This window comes from Acanthochromis polyacanthus, chromosome 5 (genome assembly GCF_021347895.1).
Source record: "Acanthochromis polyacanthus isolate Apoly-LR-REF ecotype Palm Island chromosome 5, KAUST_Apoly_ChrSc, whole genome shotgun sequence".
Classification (NCBI taxonomy): domain Eukaryota; kingdom Metazoa; phylum Chordata; class Actinopteri; family Pomacentridae; genus Acanthochromis; species Acanthochromis polyacanthus.
Genome location: NC_067117.1, coordinates 12709281 through 12724610, shown reverse-complemented (window position 1 = coordinate 12724610; position 15330 = coordinate 12709281). Strand labels below are relative to the sequence as shown.

Sequence of the window (15330 nt, the reverse complement as noted above, 5' to 3'; positions counted from 1 at the left end):
TTCTGTTAGTTGCGCTTAATGCTGTTAAATCTGCTAAAAATTTTACCTCTTTACTTTTTGTCCTTCGAAATCTGAGATTCTGTCAACTGAGTGGGCTGATGACTAACCAGGTGTTGTAGAAGTAGACCGATGGAGAGATTCAGTGGCTGTTGCAGTGTGTTTTTTTGTGTGATATAGTTCCTTATCAGGGGCTCAGAGCAGAGTTTAAGCTTAAACAGGGTTTAAGATAAATATCTTGTAATGCATCACATTTGGCTGTGGGCTATTATTTCTACATAAGAAATAAAAAGAGACAAAACGCAGCAGACAAGAACTCATAAAAGGCTGCCTCTTGTGACTGCAGTGACGAGGGACCTCCAGCAATAACGCAGGATTATAAAGTGTCTGACTCACATATATTCAGGGGTAGACAGGTGCAGCAAGATTAGCAGTGGGAGGAGGCCGCTGTCACTTTTTACTATGTTAATGAAAAAGCTCCCTAAAGATGAAACACTTGTTGAATGCTTTGCCCCAAAGGATTTCTGTAATTTGTTTTTCATTCTTTGCTGTCAGGCAGAGCAGCGATGCAACACAGCCCACTTCAAATGATTAATGTCAAAAGAAGATGCTGTATTTACCACACTTGGTCTGTTCGAGTTGATTTATGGGAGCTATGATCGTTAAAAATCATGTGTTGAACACTTTAGCGCAGGCAGAAATGTACTGTGCTTAGGTTAAGGCAATGTGGTTTTGTTTTCAAAGGTTTACAGTGAAGCCACCAGTTTTCTATAAGTTTAAATAAGTCTTCATCCAGCTGACAAGACCTCCAGAAGTTAAATTCCCTCTCTGGTTATTAATTAAACCTCTACAAACTCTTCTCTGGGAATCAAAGTTATGTATTTAGAAGCTTCTTCTTCCATGGATGTAATCTCTTTCATTCCAGTTGTAATACTGGAGTAATTCAGTCACACATGTTCAGACCAGAAACCGATTCTGAGGAAGAATAAGGACACAGAAAACCCAAATCTGTAACTTAACGGGGTTGATCTGAATCTGTTTTTTACACTGTCAAATGCTTCGCCATGGTGTTGACTGCTTGTTTTGTTCATCATGTTTCTTCCAGCATATTAAACAAAACGATATTGGCATGTTAACAAGGTGGAATATTTCCTAAAGCATCAAAACTGTTGGTTTTGTCTCATCACAAAAACAAAACATTTTGGTCATAAAAATGTGATGAAGGTTCACATGCCTGAAATGTTTTAACTAAGGATTTCATGCATATTGTCACTTTATCCTGTGCATATTTTTCCACTGTGGCTTTAATGCTGTCTCTGCCTTATAAACTAATGTAGTTCTACACATCCTGTAGAGGGCATGGAGTCTATATCAGCTGACATTGGGTGAGAGACAAGAGACTCCCTGGACAAATCATCATTCCATCACAGGACTAAAATAAAAAGACAGACAACTGTACATGCTCATTCTCACACCCCAGCCAATTTAGAATCACTGATTAACCTTCCATGAATGTCTGCAGACTATATTGGAGACGACATGCAAATCCTTCTTACAGAGAGGCAACAGTGCTAATCGCAACACTGCCAAACCCACTAAATAAATGTCATAAGAACATGATGAAAAAGGTTGAAAGCATGTAGTAACATGAATATTGATGGCCTAATTCTGTTTTTGTGTGTTTTTGATGTAGATTCTCAATCCAGTCTGAGCAGCGGAGCACCAAAACGCGACAACAAAGACTGTGAAGAGATCAAAAACTATGCATGCTTGTCTTTTCTTTCAGCCAGCTGGTAGTATTTTGTTTGTGTGGTACAAAGAAAACTTTAACGGCAGCACACTGGCAAAATAATTTATTGAATGTAGATCTACAACATTTAAGGAGAGAATATCAATGAAAGATCATATTTTATGATTCTCATTCGGTTCTCTCATAGAGGAGACAACTTATTCTTCAGCCTCCTTTGCCTGAAAGACACAGAAAAACATAATAAATGACCTTTGGCCTGTGAGAGGACTGATGTCAGAGACAAAATTCTGTCATTAGCTTTCATTTGGACTATTTAAGATCAAACTTGAATTCAAATCCACACACAGCAACACAATGTAACACTGATTCCCTTTATAACGAAGTGCACAAACAAGTTATCTTTATTGCTTTTTGTGCATTATTCTACACCTGTACATGTGAAAGGTGTGCATATGGTCCACAATATCATCTTATATGATAAGTCTTGTTTTTTACTATACTTCATTATTATCTAGCTGCTTTACCAGTAGATTTCTCCAGTAAGGGACCAATAAAGTTTAGCTTAACCCAGTCGTGTGTTAATGTAACTCATTAAATCTGTTATGTTGATGAAGGTTAATGCTTGAGTTTTATGCATGACTTACTTTTCCAATTTCCCGACTCTTTGCCCTCAGCTTGTTGACCTGAGACTCAGCGATGTCGGCACGCTCCTGAGCTTCCTCCAGTTCGTGCTGAACCTTCCTGAGCCTCGACAAGTGAGTGTTGGCCTGCTCCTCCTGTCAGAGAGTTCAACCCTTGAGTTAACATCCATGAACACGAATGGTAAAGACTCAGTGATTCTGGTAATAACAGTAAAAATTACCATGTGATTTCAAGCAACTGTGGATGAGACAATATAGAGAAAAGTTGAAGTAAAGATGCATGCATGTAACTCACCGCCTCCTCAGACTGTCTCTTGTAGGCCTTAACTTTCAGCTGCAGTTTGTCCACCAGATCTTGGAGTCTGCTGACATTCTTCTTGTCCTCCTCAGTCTGTGGTCACATTAATTGAGAAGAAATTAATTTTTCATGTACTTTCAGCAGTAGACTGTAGCATTCAAATGGAAAACAAACCAGCTTCCTACCTGATAGGTGAGCTCCTTCACTCTTCTCTCATACTTGCGGACACCTTTGACAGCCTCCGCTCCACGTCTCTGCTCACCTTCAACTTCAGCCTCAAGCTCGCGCACCTGACATATGAGCAGTGCATGAGTGTATTAGTGGGAGTTTAACGCTGACAAAAGTTGAGATCACACTGGCAAATAAATTTATCTTTTCCCCAGTAAAGGAATGCAGCGGCAAACAAAAAAGAACTTTTACAAAGTACACATACCCTAGCCTCCAGTTTCTGGAGCTGCTTCTTGCCGCCCTTCATGGCCAGATTTTCAGCTTCATCAAGGCGGTGCTGCAGGTCCTTCACCGTCACCTCCAGGTTCTTCTTCATCCTCTCCAAGTGAGCACTGGTGTCCTGCTCCTTCTTCAGCTCTTCTGCCATCATGGCAGCCTGCAAATTTTAAAGAATTTGTATTGACTCAGCTATCAGAATGCTTTATTTGGTGGAGAAATGTCTACTGCAACGGCATGCATCAGGATGACTCACATCAGTGATGGCCTTCTTGGCTTTGTCTTCAGCATTTCTTGCTTCCTGGACAGAATCTTCCACTTCACCTTGGATCTGGACAAGGTCTGCCTCCAACTTCTTCTTTGTATTGATGAGGCTGGTATTCTATTATAAAAGAAGCCACAATGAAATGTCCTGTGTTCAACTAAAGAATAACAGCTACATTTTTTAGCCTTAAAGACTACCTGAGAGTGCAGCAGTCCCACGCGCTCGCTGGCATCCACCAGCTCCTGCTCAGCGATCTTACGGCCTCTCTCAGTCTGCTCCAGGGCAGTTCTCAGCTCTTCAATCTCAGCCAGCATCAGGTTGTTCCTGCGCTCCACCATTGCAACCTGTTCCTTCATTTCATCCTGACTTCTAATGGCTTCATCAAGGTGCAACTGGGCATCCTGGATTGCAAAACATCGAAAGATATCAGCAAAGGCTTTCAGCTGCTTTTAGAGAGCTGAAACTCTGTCCCAAATCTTTGTGTTTGTACCTTAAGCTGTCCCTGCACATTTCTCAGCTGTTTCTGGGCTTCAGCTGCCTGGCGGTTGGCATGGCTCAGCTGAATCTCCATCTCATTGAGGTCTCCCTCCATCTTCTTCTTGATTCTCAGGGCATCATTCCTGCTCCTGACTTCAGCATCCAGAGTGCTCTGCATGGAATCAATCACTCTCTGGCTGTTCCTCTTGATTTGCTCCATCTCCTCGTCCTTCTCTGCAAGTTTCCTGTCAACTTCACTCTTGACTTGGGTGAGTTCAAGTTGAACACGGAGAATCTTAGACTCTTCATGTTCCAGGGTAGCCTATGAACAAGTGTAACCTTTATCAGCCACAGCGAATAACATCTTTTTATTAAAAAATACAGAAACTGAGTCATGCTGAAGAAAAATTGTTCATGTCTAACACCTTTGCAGGATAAGTCTCACAGAGATATCCTGTAAAACTCTGTTTATTTTTTCAAATGTGTCAACAGAATCAAGGTTATAAACTGTACAATTCATCTTTTAAAGTATTTTAGATCATGCACCTAGTCTTTATATTGCCAATAACATTTAATTGCATTTGGAAAAAGTAGTTCTGTTCTCACTGTAACTATGCATTAGCAGGTAGAGTTCAGCTTTACCTCAGCCTCCTCCAAAGCAGTTTGGATTTCTGTCTTCTCACTTTCCACTGTCTTCTTTCCCTTCTCAAGCTCATGGATTGTCTTACCGGTCTCGCCAAGCTGCTCACTCAGGTCTGAGATCTCCTCTGTTTTGCGGTAGATCATCATTGCAAAGGCATAAAAAATGTCAGATTTAGTAATTAAATAATCAACAAACATAACCTCTGTTCCATTGTTTTGGTAAAAGAAATGACTCATCAACATCATGAACAGCTGTCTTACGTTGCAGGTTCTTGTTCTCTCTCTTCAGGGTCTCCAGGTGGTCCAGAGCTTCTTCATAGGAGTTTTTCATTTTAAACAGCTCAGTGCTTAGTGAGCGAGCCTCCTTTTGAGCTCCCTCAAGCTCAGCCTGGCTCTCTTCATACTTCTGCTTCCACTCTGCAAGAACCTAAAGGTACAGAAAACTAAGTTTTGATTTTTTTTTATATACTGTCACAAAGTTTACTGTGGCTGTACACAAAATACTGTACCTTGTCAAAGTTCCTTTGCTTCTTGTCAAGGTTAGCAGCCAGAGCGTTAGCTCTCTCCACATCGATCATCAGGTCCTCCACTTCACCCTGCAGTCTCTGTTTAGTCTTTTCCAGAGAGGCACATTTTGCATTCACAGCCTCGATGGATTCCTCTGCATCCTGAAGACGCTGGGCAAGCTTTTTCCTGCAAAAAAGATTATCAGGAGTCACAGAATTAATGCCAGACAATCAAACAATGTTAGACTTAATTCCACTCTACATCTCTAAACAAGATAGTGTTTTCAGTTCCTGAATTTGTCATTGGTAGCGTTCATGCTAAGTTAATCTGAAAACTTACTTTGCCTCCTCCAGCTCCTCAGTGCGCTGAATAGCATCAGTCTCATATTTGGTTCTCCACTGAGCCACCTCACTGTTAGCCTTGGACATGGAACGCTGCAGCTCAGCTTTGGCCTCCTGCTCCTCCTCAAACTGCTCTCTGAGCAGGTCGCAGTCATGACGAGCTGATTGAACAGCATGAGCCAGGGCGTTCTTGGCCTGTAAGCCAAATGAGAGCCAGACAAATCTTAGACACCATCAAACAGCCGTTGTCACTGTGATTAGCTTGCTGTTTTAATAGACGGTTACCTTAACTTCCTCCTCTATGTGCCTCTTGAGCTCTTCAATCTGCTGAGTGTAAGCCTGTTTGCCTCTGGTCAGCTGAGAAACAAGAGCTTCTTTCTCCTCCAGCTGACGTGTAAATTCACCTAATCAAAGGTATTAATTAGCACATTAATGGATTAATGATGCCTATTTTTCAACTGAAAAGAAGAAATTCAAATACTCTAAACCTTAAACTTGTGTGTTTACTATGCTGTAACCCTAAGACGACGGTCTGAAACAACACATCTCTCTATTTTGCACTTACAAGATGTAAACTGTGTCTGTAAAAATGTCCTATGCTGCATACAAAAACAGCCTAGAAACTAAAGAGTACAGCTTGAGATCTTGCTACTGGTGGTGCTTTGCCACATTTAGGACACACCTGTAAGTGATGCAGATTTGGCAAAGAACAAAGAACTTGTAAAGTGAGGTTCTTACCGTTTTCAGTTTGAAGCCGTGCTTTCTGTGCACCAATATCATTCAGCTGACGAACATTCTCATCATTCTTGGATTTGAGCTCACTCAGCTGATCTTCTAATGTCCTGCACATCTTTTCAAGGTTTCCCTGATGATAAAAAGCATCTATGAGTGAAAAGAAAAAGAATACAATTTATTTTCACCTCATGAAAATGTAGCACTCTCACCTTGGCTTTAGCGATAGCCTCCATGTTACTGCTGAGGTCATCGATCTCCATTTTGTATTCGCTTTTCTCTTTCTCCAGCTTCTGTTTGACTCTCTGGAGGTTATCAATCTGTTCTCCCAGCTCTGCCACACTGTCAGCCTGCTTCTTGCGGAGAGTTGCAGCGGTGGCTTCATGCTGCAGGGTGGACTCTTCGAGATCACGACGCAGCTTCTGAAACTCGGCCTCACGCTTCTTGTTCATCTCAATCTGAGCCGCAGTTGCTCCTCCAGCTTCTTCCAGCCTCTCACTGATCTCCTCAAGTTCCCTGGAGAGATCAGACCTCTGCTTCTCCACCTTGGCCCGAGCAGCTCGCTCAGCCTCGATCTCCTCCTCCAGCTCCTCAATACGAGCCTAACAAAACAGAAGGTTTGAGTGGAAATGTTAAATTGTTGAAGATATTTCAATGTTCTGTAGCTACAACTGATGTTTCTAATTATACCTGGAGCTCCTTTATCTTTTTCTGTAGCTGCATTCCAAGAGACTGCTCATCCTCGATCTTACTCAGGAGCTGACTGATCTCAAAGTCTTTTCTTGAGGGAGGAAAGGAGTTCGGGCAATATTAAAGTTTTGCTTTAGTCAAGCCTGTTTTACTGTTTATGGACAGATGCATTCTTATCCTTACTTCTTGATTTTCTCTTCAGACTGCTGCTTGTCATTCTCCAGATCCATGATGGACTCCTGGGCCAGTTTAAGATCACCTTCAAGCTTCCTTTTGGCTCGCTCAAGGTCCATACGGAGCTTCTTTTCTTGCTCCAGAGAACCTTCAAGCTGTGGACATAGATGATTCATAGTTTAAGAAAAGGTTTTTAGTCTATAGTTGGTATTTTCAAATGTATTTTGGAATACTCACATCATCCACTTGCTGCTCCAGCTTGGTCTTGGCCTTCGTCAGAGTGTTGACTTTGTCTTCCTCTGCTTGCAGGTCATCGAGGGTCTGCTGATGAGCCTCTTGGAGGGCTTTCTTCTCTTTGGTCAGTTTGGCAATGGTCTCATCTTGAGAAGTCATTTCCTCTGTAAGGTTTTTGACCTATAAAAGTTGACATTAATTTGAGGCAACACCAAGCTTTTATCTATGCCTTATAAAAATATCATCTTATTCAAAACAAGTCTTATAACCTTGTTCTCAGTGGCATGTTTCTCCTTTTCCACTTTGGCCAGGGTGAGCTCCAAGTCATCGATGTCTTTCTTTAACTCAGAGCACTCGTCCTCCAGCTTCCTCTTCTTTGCAGTCAGCTCAGCATTGATTTCCTCCTCATCCTCCAGTCTCTCAGCTGTCTCTTTGAGTTTAGCCTCGAGCTGGATTTTAGCTTTAATGAGCCCCTCACACCTTTCCTCTGCATCAGCGAGGTTTTCACCTTCCTAAAAGTGAAGGTAAGTTTGTTACTTCATCAAACTAATCATTTCAAACAGCATAATTTGTCGACAAGTGCATGCAATGTGGTGATCAAACTCACAGACTGCACTTGCAATAGTAAGTCATTCTTCTCCTGCAGCAGAGAAACCATTTTTTCTTCAAGTTCTTTCTTCTTCGACAGAGCCTTTGTTAGATCATCTTTGGTCTTTTCAAAGTCTTCTTTCATTTGGGCCATCTCCTTCTCAGTCTCTGCACTCTTCAGCAGAGGTTTAATCTTGAAGTACAGCTTCATCCATGGCCAGGTTTTGACATTCATGAATGAACGGATGTTGTACTGGATGGAGAAAATAGCCTCTCTGATAAGAAAAAGAAAACAGTTGTTGGTAAATGTTCATTGTATAGGAAAATTTACAGCCTTGAAAAAAAATGCTTTGAAATTCTGACAGCAGCAACAACTACTACAACCCTGGGCTGTACGCTGCTTCTCATGCTGTGGGATTAACCTTTGTTGCAGCTTGTACAAATCTGGATGCGAGTCCCTATAAATCAGGGGCCACAAACTGCTACCAATTAAGATATTTGTTGCAGTTACTCCTTCTGTTAAAGCTGTTATTTAATGTGTGTTAATTACGTACCTTTAAACAAACCAATATCAAATTTGGTGAAACAGTTTCCACCTGAGTGTTATCTTTGTTACTTCCCTTACCTCTGGAGAGGTGGGGCCTAACAGTAACAGACAGACAATTTACCTCCTCTCCATCATCTTGACAAACTCGCATCTCATGAGGAAGCCTCTGCAGACAGCCTGAGTCATTGTGACCAACTCAGCAAGTTTTTCATCTCTCATCTCCTCCAGGGTTCCCAGCAGACCGGCTTTGAAGAACACCTGCGAGTCAACAATTGAAACTATTCTTAAGTTATTAATGACTTATGATAGTTTGTTTCGTATTGTTTTCTTAACAGCCATTTCCAGCAAAGTGTTTCTTACTCTACCTTGGTGTGGCCGAACTTGTACTGAGAATGGTCCACATTGATGGATCCCAGAAGTTTCTCTGAGGCCTTCTTGTTGTCAATGAACTGGCCCTCTGGGATGACACTGGCATTCAATACTTTGTATCTGAAAGTAAAGATTTCATTCATTTAGTTAGACAGAGTGTTGCTAAGATTTTAAGAAAACACTTTTAAATGCCTGTAAAGATGATATTCCTGCTACCTCTGCTTGAAGTCACCATAGAGGATTCTGCTTGGGAAACCTTTCCTGCAGATCCTGATGCCCTCCAACACACCATTACACCTCAGTTGGTGGATGACCAGGAAGTTCTCCATGAGACCTATGATACAGTGTTAAATCAACTCACATGTTAGAAGTTATGATACGATGATAAACACAGCAGTCAAAGCACATTACTATGACATTTTTCTGTCATTCTAGGATTTTTCAGGTACCTGGTGTCTTTGATTCATTGGGAATCAAGCAGCGCACAAAATGCGGATGTGTGCTCCTCAAATTGGTCATCAGCTTGCCCAAATTCTCCTAAAGAATTAAATCGTCAGTAAATAAGCAAAATGCAGCCTGAAGCACTTAGGTTATTTTTTCACACCTTACCCTGAACAGAGCAGACACCGTCTGGAAGGAGCCACCCTTCTTCTTGCCACCTTTCTTGCCTCCACCGCCACCCTCAGCTGTTGGTGGGAGAATGGCAGGGTAATTATTCAATTCAAGGTAAGTAGAGAAATAGAATTTTTCATATCTAATAATGTGGATAATCATTACCTTCTGCTGAGGCATGTGATGCATACAGATGAGCCAACAGCTTCGTTGAAGACTTCTGGTAAAGCTGCACCACAGAGTCATTCAGGGGGTCCTTGTTCTTGTCCAACCAGCCAAAAATATTGTAGTCAACAGTGCCGGCATAGTGCACCAGGGAGAAATGGGCCTCAGCTTTGCCTTTGGCCGGTTTTGGCTTCTCAAAGGATTTGCTTTTTCCAAGATGCTGGTCGTAGAGTTTGTTCTTGAAGGTCATGTCTGTTGCCTTGGGGAACATGCACTCCTCTTCAAGGATGGAGAAGATGCCCATTGGCTGTCATGATGAAATGATTATTTTAAACCAAACTTTCAAGTCATCAGATTGTTTCTATGCTTGTCAGTAAACAGAACAGCACGCTGCTCACCTTCTCAATAAGCTCAATGCAGGCAGCCAAGTCCATGCCAAAGTCAATGAACTCCCATTCAATTCCCTCTTTCTTGTACTCTTCTTGCTCCAGGACAAACATGTGATGGTTGAAAAACTGTTGCAGTTTTTCATTGGTGAAGTTGATGCACAGCTGCTCCAAGCTGTTGAACTGAATATTAACAAGAGAAAAGTGGAATGCAATTTAGTATATATTTGTATCAAACCCATACGACTTGCTTAATATGATTAAAATGGTTTTTGGCCATTTCTTTATACATAAAAGCAAACAAACAAACAAAATTTAACTGTATCCCCAAACTTACATCAAAGATCTCAAAGCCAGCAATGTCGAGCACACCGATGAAGAATTGTCTGGGCTGTTTGGTATCCAGCATCTCATTGATTCTGACGACCATCCACAGGAACATTTTCTCATAGACAGACTTGCAGAGAGCCATGACAGCATTGTTGACCTGAATACACAGATGGATGTTGTCATATCACTTAATAAAAATGATTCAAACTTTCAGGGGTTAATTAGGAGGTTTTGGAGCACCACAGGACAGTATAAGAGTATTTCACCTGTGGGACAGTCTGACCCTTTGTCACAAACTCATTTCCGACTTTCACTCTCGGGTAGCACAGTGCTTTCAGCAAGTCAGCTGAGTTTAGACCCATGAGGTATGAGATTTTATCCGCAACTGAAAAAAAAGAAAGAAAATTGAGTAAGGCAGTTCAGATTCTGTAGAGAAAGGAAGGAATCTGTTGCAGAGGAAGTTTTCAAATGTGCACATAAAAGTTAAGTGTACCCTCAGTGCCATCAGGCTCAGCCTGCTCCTCCCTCTGTTTCTGCTTGAACTTCATATTTCCATGATGCATCACAGCTCCAGTCAACTTGTAAATGCTGACCTTCTCCTCTCCAGTGAAGCCCAGGATGTCAATAGCAGTCTGCATACATTCAAAGAAACAAAATTCATCATTTTGATAAAGCCTGATAAATTAAGACACTCATAAGGGCAGATTTTTATAATACTGTGTATTTGGTTGTTTTCTTACATCAGTAGCAATGAATTCTTCAATGTCATTGATACTCTTGACAGTGATTTCACCCTGACTGATCATGTGATAGTCATAAGGGTTGGTGGTGATGAGAAGAGCCTCTGATGAAAGAAAAAAAACATTTTACTATACTAGAATATACACCAAATTGAAGAGAATCCATGAATAATTTAGTAATCTCATACCTATTAGCTCAGGTTTGTGGCCTGTCATGAGCTGATAGAAGATGTGGTAACTCCTCTCAGCAGACAGCTGGAATGTCACTCGAGACTTCTCCAGCAGATCTATAGAACACAGCAAAGCAGTGTAAGAGCAAGAAGTCTGCAGTTGCTCCATAAACTAAAGGTGCAGAAATACAATGAGACATCAGCTTCATTAGTCCTAGCCTTACATGTTTCAATATCTGCTGAGGCCAACTTCCCAGTTGTTCCGAAATGAATTCTGATGAATTTACCCTATTCCAAAAACAAATGTGAATTAGACCAAAAAAAATCTTCCTTTTTTATGTTGTTAAAACTTAGTGAACAAACACTTACAAAGCGGGAAGAGTTGTCATTCCTCACTGTTTTGGCATTACCATAGGCCTCCAGCAGTGGGTTGGCTGCAATGATTTGGTCTTCCAGCGACCCCTTCATTCAGAAAAATAATCAGGAGGAAAAATAAGTGCTGAATACCTGATGTTCTACGATCATGTTCAATATGTCTGCATGAGCCTGACTGACACTTTACCCTCAGAGCAGATGTGATCATTTACCTGCATTTTTCCAGGAACTGCCTCAGCTTTTTTTCCTCCAGCCACTGCGATTGTCGCAAAGTACTGGATGACACGTTTGGTGTTAACAGTCTTTCCTGCACCAGATTCTCCGCTTGAGGCATAAAAACAGCTCAGTTAGCACGAGAACCATCTTGTTTTCACGAACTGAGCAAACCGTTGACTGACCTTATGGAAATACCTAAACATGTAAAATTTGCTCATACTTACGTAATCAGGATGGACTGGTTTTCTCTATCTGTAAGACATTGAAATGATAGATCTTTGTCAGGAGTTCTGAAATTTCACAGCCGTATTTCTGAATACATAATAGCTTTCACAGTGATTAAGACCTTGGAGCATGAACTGATAGGCGTTATCAGAGATGGAGAAGATGTGGGGTGGAGCCTCAATCCTCTTTTTGCCCCTGTATCCCGCAACCACCCCTGCATCATACACTGGGAGCCACTTGTAGGGGTTCACAGTGACGCAGAACAGCCCTGAGTAGGTCTGTGGAGACAGAGAACATCGTTCGTGACTCTCAGTTTTCTGCAGTCATCATCCTCTTTTATGCACTGATGTGATGTTCAGGTCAAACTCACGTAGATCATCCATGCTGCATAACGCTCTTTGAGGTTATACAGCACAGCAGGCTCACTGAGGTGGGTCATCATGGCCATGTCCTCAATCTTATCGAACTTCGGAGGGTTCATGGGGAAGACTTCAGTGTCTTTGACAGTGATAGTCTGACATAAAGAAATGAGTGTATTCAGTATCGATGGACAAACTGAGGTGGTCACCTCTTAATATTATGTATACTACAGTCTAAAGGTTAAAAAATTAAAGTTTTACATTCAGAGAAACATTGTGGAGCCAAAAAACAAAAGACAAGCACTGAATTCATTAACTGTTACATGAATTTAAGTGACATTTTAAGCCTAAGTCTTATTTTTTTCACCACAACATAGCGAAAATCATACAGTCCTACATTCAACGTTGAATGGCAGCACATCAGGATCAGTGCAATTGTTCTGCTTGGACAGCAGTTTTCACTGTAAAATTAAAAATGCTGTAAACTATAAATTTAAGTGCCATCTTACCTTTCCACACAGAGTATCCACGGTGGCTTTGCCGCCCTCTCTCTTAGTTAGTTTCCCTTTGAGGTACATCTCACCGGGCTCACTAACAAAATAGGCGGTTTTAGCATCAAAAGGAGTGTTTTGAGCCTCAATTCGCTCTCTTTCTGGCTTGCGGAGGTAAATGGCCGCCGCACCAAAACACTCCATTTCCGAGTCCCCACTCATGGTGACTAGCTTACTGCAAGCAGGTAAAGACAAGACAGATGTCATTAATTTCAGTCACTATTCTCCATCAAATTGCCGTCAGCATTCACGATCCCTCACTACTGAATAAAAGAAAAATACTGTTAATGATGTAATGAATGTTTCACTCAAACGCAGAACAGAAAGAATTGCTTTATGTTTTAGCTGGATTGCATTAACAACATTTTGTAGCAGAGACATGTTTGTTAAATGTGTATTTGATTTCCTATAAAATCTTTGTTATAATGTGTCCCTTAGATGACTTCAGAGGTAGTGATACAAAACCAAAGAGACAATTTCTCTTTTCCATCTAAAGATGAACACATATTAATGAAGTGAGATTTGTGAATTTAATTATGCTAATTGATTTGTTTATGATTCCACACAAGGTAAGTTTTAATCAACATTTAGGAAGTCATAAATCAAAGTTATATTTATGCCATAAACACAGCTACAGATTAAAAATGACAAAAGGAAACAGTGAGCGATTTATTACCTTCTTCCCTCCCTTCAAGAGAACAGCTGTCGATGGTCTTATGAGCGTTCTGAAGAAAGAAACACAAATAGCTCAAATTAATAACTGTAATTAAGCTATTCCGTAGTAAAAATGAGCTTGCAGTGGAGTGAGGTCCTGGCATAAAAACAACTGCTCTGTCTCTGGCAGTAAGTGGTCATGCCCTGCATTGTTCATTAAGCTGCTGGCTTTCCTCCTGCTAATAAAAGTCTGTAACTCACTCACCTTGACTGGTGGCCTGGCAGTCCTTGGAGGAGTCCAGCCTTCCTTCTTATATAGAGAGAAGAGTGTTCACTCAGCAGAAATGATCTCCTTTATTTGGTCATGCAGTTTTACTTGAGTATTTTTGCCACCCATTCTGATCTCTGGCATCCTTTGTCGCTGACCTCCATAAGCAGTTTATCACACAGCTACTTTTCTTTTCAGAATTATTTGTCCACAGAGACACATTTTAGTCGATGGCAAGAATTTAAATAGTAAATATTCCTAAGACTGTTTGAATGAGTTTATGGTCCATTAGTGCATTGCAGTGGCAAATGCTGCTCACTGGTCTCATTACCAGATTAACTTTACAAACTAAAACATACATACACAGCTAGTGTTGTTTTCCCTTGTTATTCATTAAAATACTATTTAGCTGAAAACAGAAACCACAGTGTCCTTAAGGTCCACAGAACATGGTATGTGAAAGAAGAAGAAGACATAACGCAATTGTCCTATTGTAAACTGTTCTACTGGAAGCGTAACAGAGTCACACGAACACCGGTAGAATCGAGACAGATTTTAAAAGCGTATAAATAGATCAAGACACTCACAAAGCAGCATTTTTTAAGCTTGTGTAAATATTGTTCTGGCAAGCGTATACATTACTGAAGTTCAGGCATTGTTTCGGTCTTTACAATAATCTCCTTAATGCACCTTGGCACTGCAGAGGATTTGAGTTTAGCCGTGGAGAAGCTCTCATGTGTCACTGGCATTCTGTTGCAGAAGCCTTGCAAGTCTTTCCTGTGACAAAGGAGCAGAAATGGGCCTACCAGTTGCTAGTCTAAGAACTTGTGAAAATGATGATACCTCATGATAGCAGAAACACGCACGGAGCGCTGCGTTTTATGAAATCCCAAACTTAATTAGATTTGTTCAGCGAGGGATAAAGGACAACAGAAAGGAGAACAATATTCATATTTATAGTACTTTAATTTTCTCTGAACTAGAAATAAATATCCGGAAAAAAACAAATGTCAAATACATGTGGATGACATTTGCTTTGGAATTCTCTTGACACAAAAGTCAATCAAAAGGCACTTTTGGTTTGAAGCATTTTGGAACATGAAAATTTCTAAAAGTTCTCTGTTTTTGAATGAACACAATGCTCAACACAGTGTCTCATTAGAACAACCAAGGGTGGATATCTTGGTTCACGTATAAGTTAATGTGATGAAATTGTAACTCCTATTAACATTATAAGCTGTATTTATATATGTAATAAGTTAGATGTACATTTAACAGGTATCTAATTTAATATGAATGCATTTGTCAACTACTATAACTCTTCCTGCGGGCTCCCACAACTCCACAACTGATGTATGAGCAGATAATAAATGAAAATCTAGTGAACCCGTTGTAATTCCAAAAATAAGTCTTCATAGAACAACTTAGAATTGTTCAAAGATACTGTACATGAATAAAGTCCTTATATTTGATTTGGTGTTATGCATCATATGTTAAAGGTCTGTATGCTGCTTACGGATGCTAAACATGTACGTTTTCTGTGTTGATCATGTTTGTTGTCTCTGATTCTGAGGTTATGTTCT

The 15330-nt window shown here is 40.7% G+C and overlaps 1 protein-coding gene across 1 annotated transcript; it reads right to left on the bottom strand.

Annotated features, from left to right (window-relative positions):
- Positions 1-1835: 1835 nt before the first annotated feature.
- On the bottom strand, positions 1836-14534 carry LOC110963724 (myosin heavy chain, fast skeletal muscle-like). The gene is made up of 39 exons (XM_051948409.1): positions 12784-14534; positions 12286-12429; positions 12037-12193; positions 11915-11942; positions 11687-11798; positions 11469-11561; positions 11324-11387; positions 11118-11216; positions 10930-11033; positions 10683-10821; positions 10456-10574; positions 10197-10346; positions 9872-10042; positions 9474-9780; positions 9306-9382; positions 9146-9233; positions 8913-9030; positions 8693-8816; positions 8449-8585; positions 7800-8055; positions 7462-7704; positions 7196-7372; positions 6968-7113; positions 6785-6875; positions 6307-6696; positions 6101-6227; positions 5648-5766; positions 5361-5557; positions 5024-5207; positions 4776-4941; positions 4515-4639; positions 3886-4194; positions 3593-3796; positions 3387-3512; positions 3120-3290; positions 2872-2976; positions 2684-2779; positions 2392-2523; positions 1836-1965 (listed from the first exon to the last, which is right to left on the bottom strand). Exons 1-39 carry the CDS (start codon positions 13030-13032, stop codon positions 1945-1947), a joined length of 5865 nt encoding a protein of 1954 aa, XP_051804369.1. The 5' UTR covers positions 13033-14534; the 3' UTR covers positions 1836-1944.
- Positions 14535-15330: the final 796 nt, after the last annotated feature.

Coding starts and splice junctions, on each gene's coding strand:
- LOC110963724 (XM_051948409.1), bottom strand. CDS start 13,032: ATGACATCTGTCTTGTCTTTACCTGCTTGCAGTAAGCTAGTCACCATG. Junction 10,575..10,682: donor TGAGCCTGATGGCACTGAGG/GTACACTTAACT, acceptor CTTTTTTTTCAG/TTGCGGATAAAATCTCATAC. Junction 7,705..7,799: donor TACTATTGCAAGTGCAGTCT/GTGAGTTTGATC, acceptor CTTCACTTTTAG/GAAGGTGAAAACCTCGCTGA.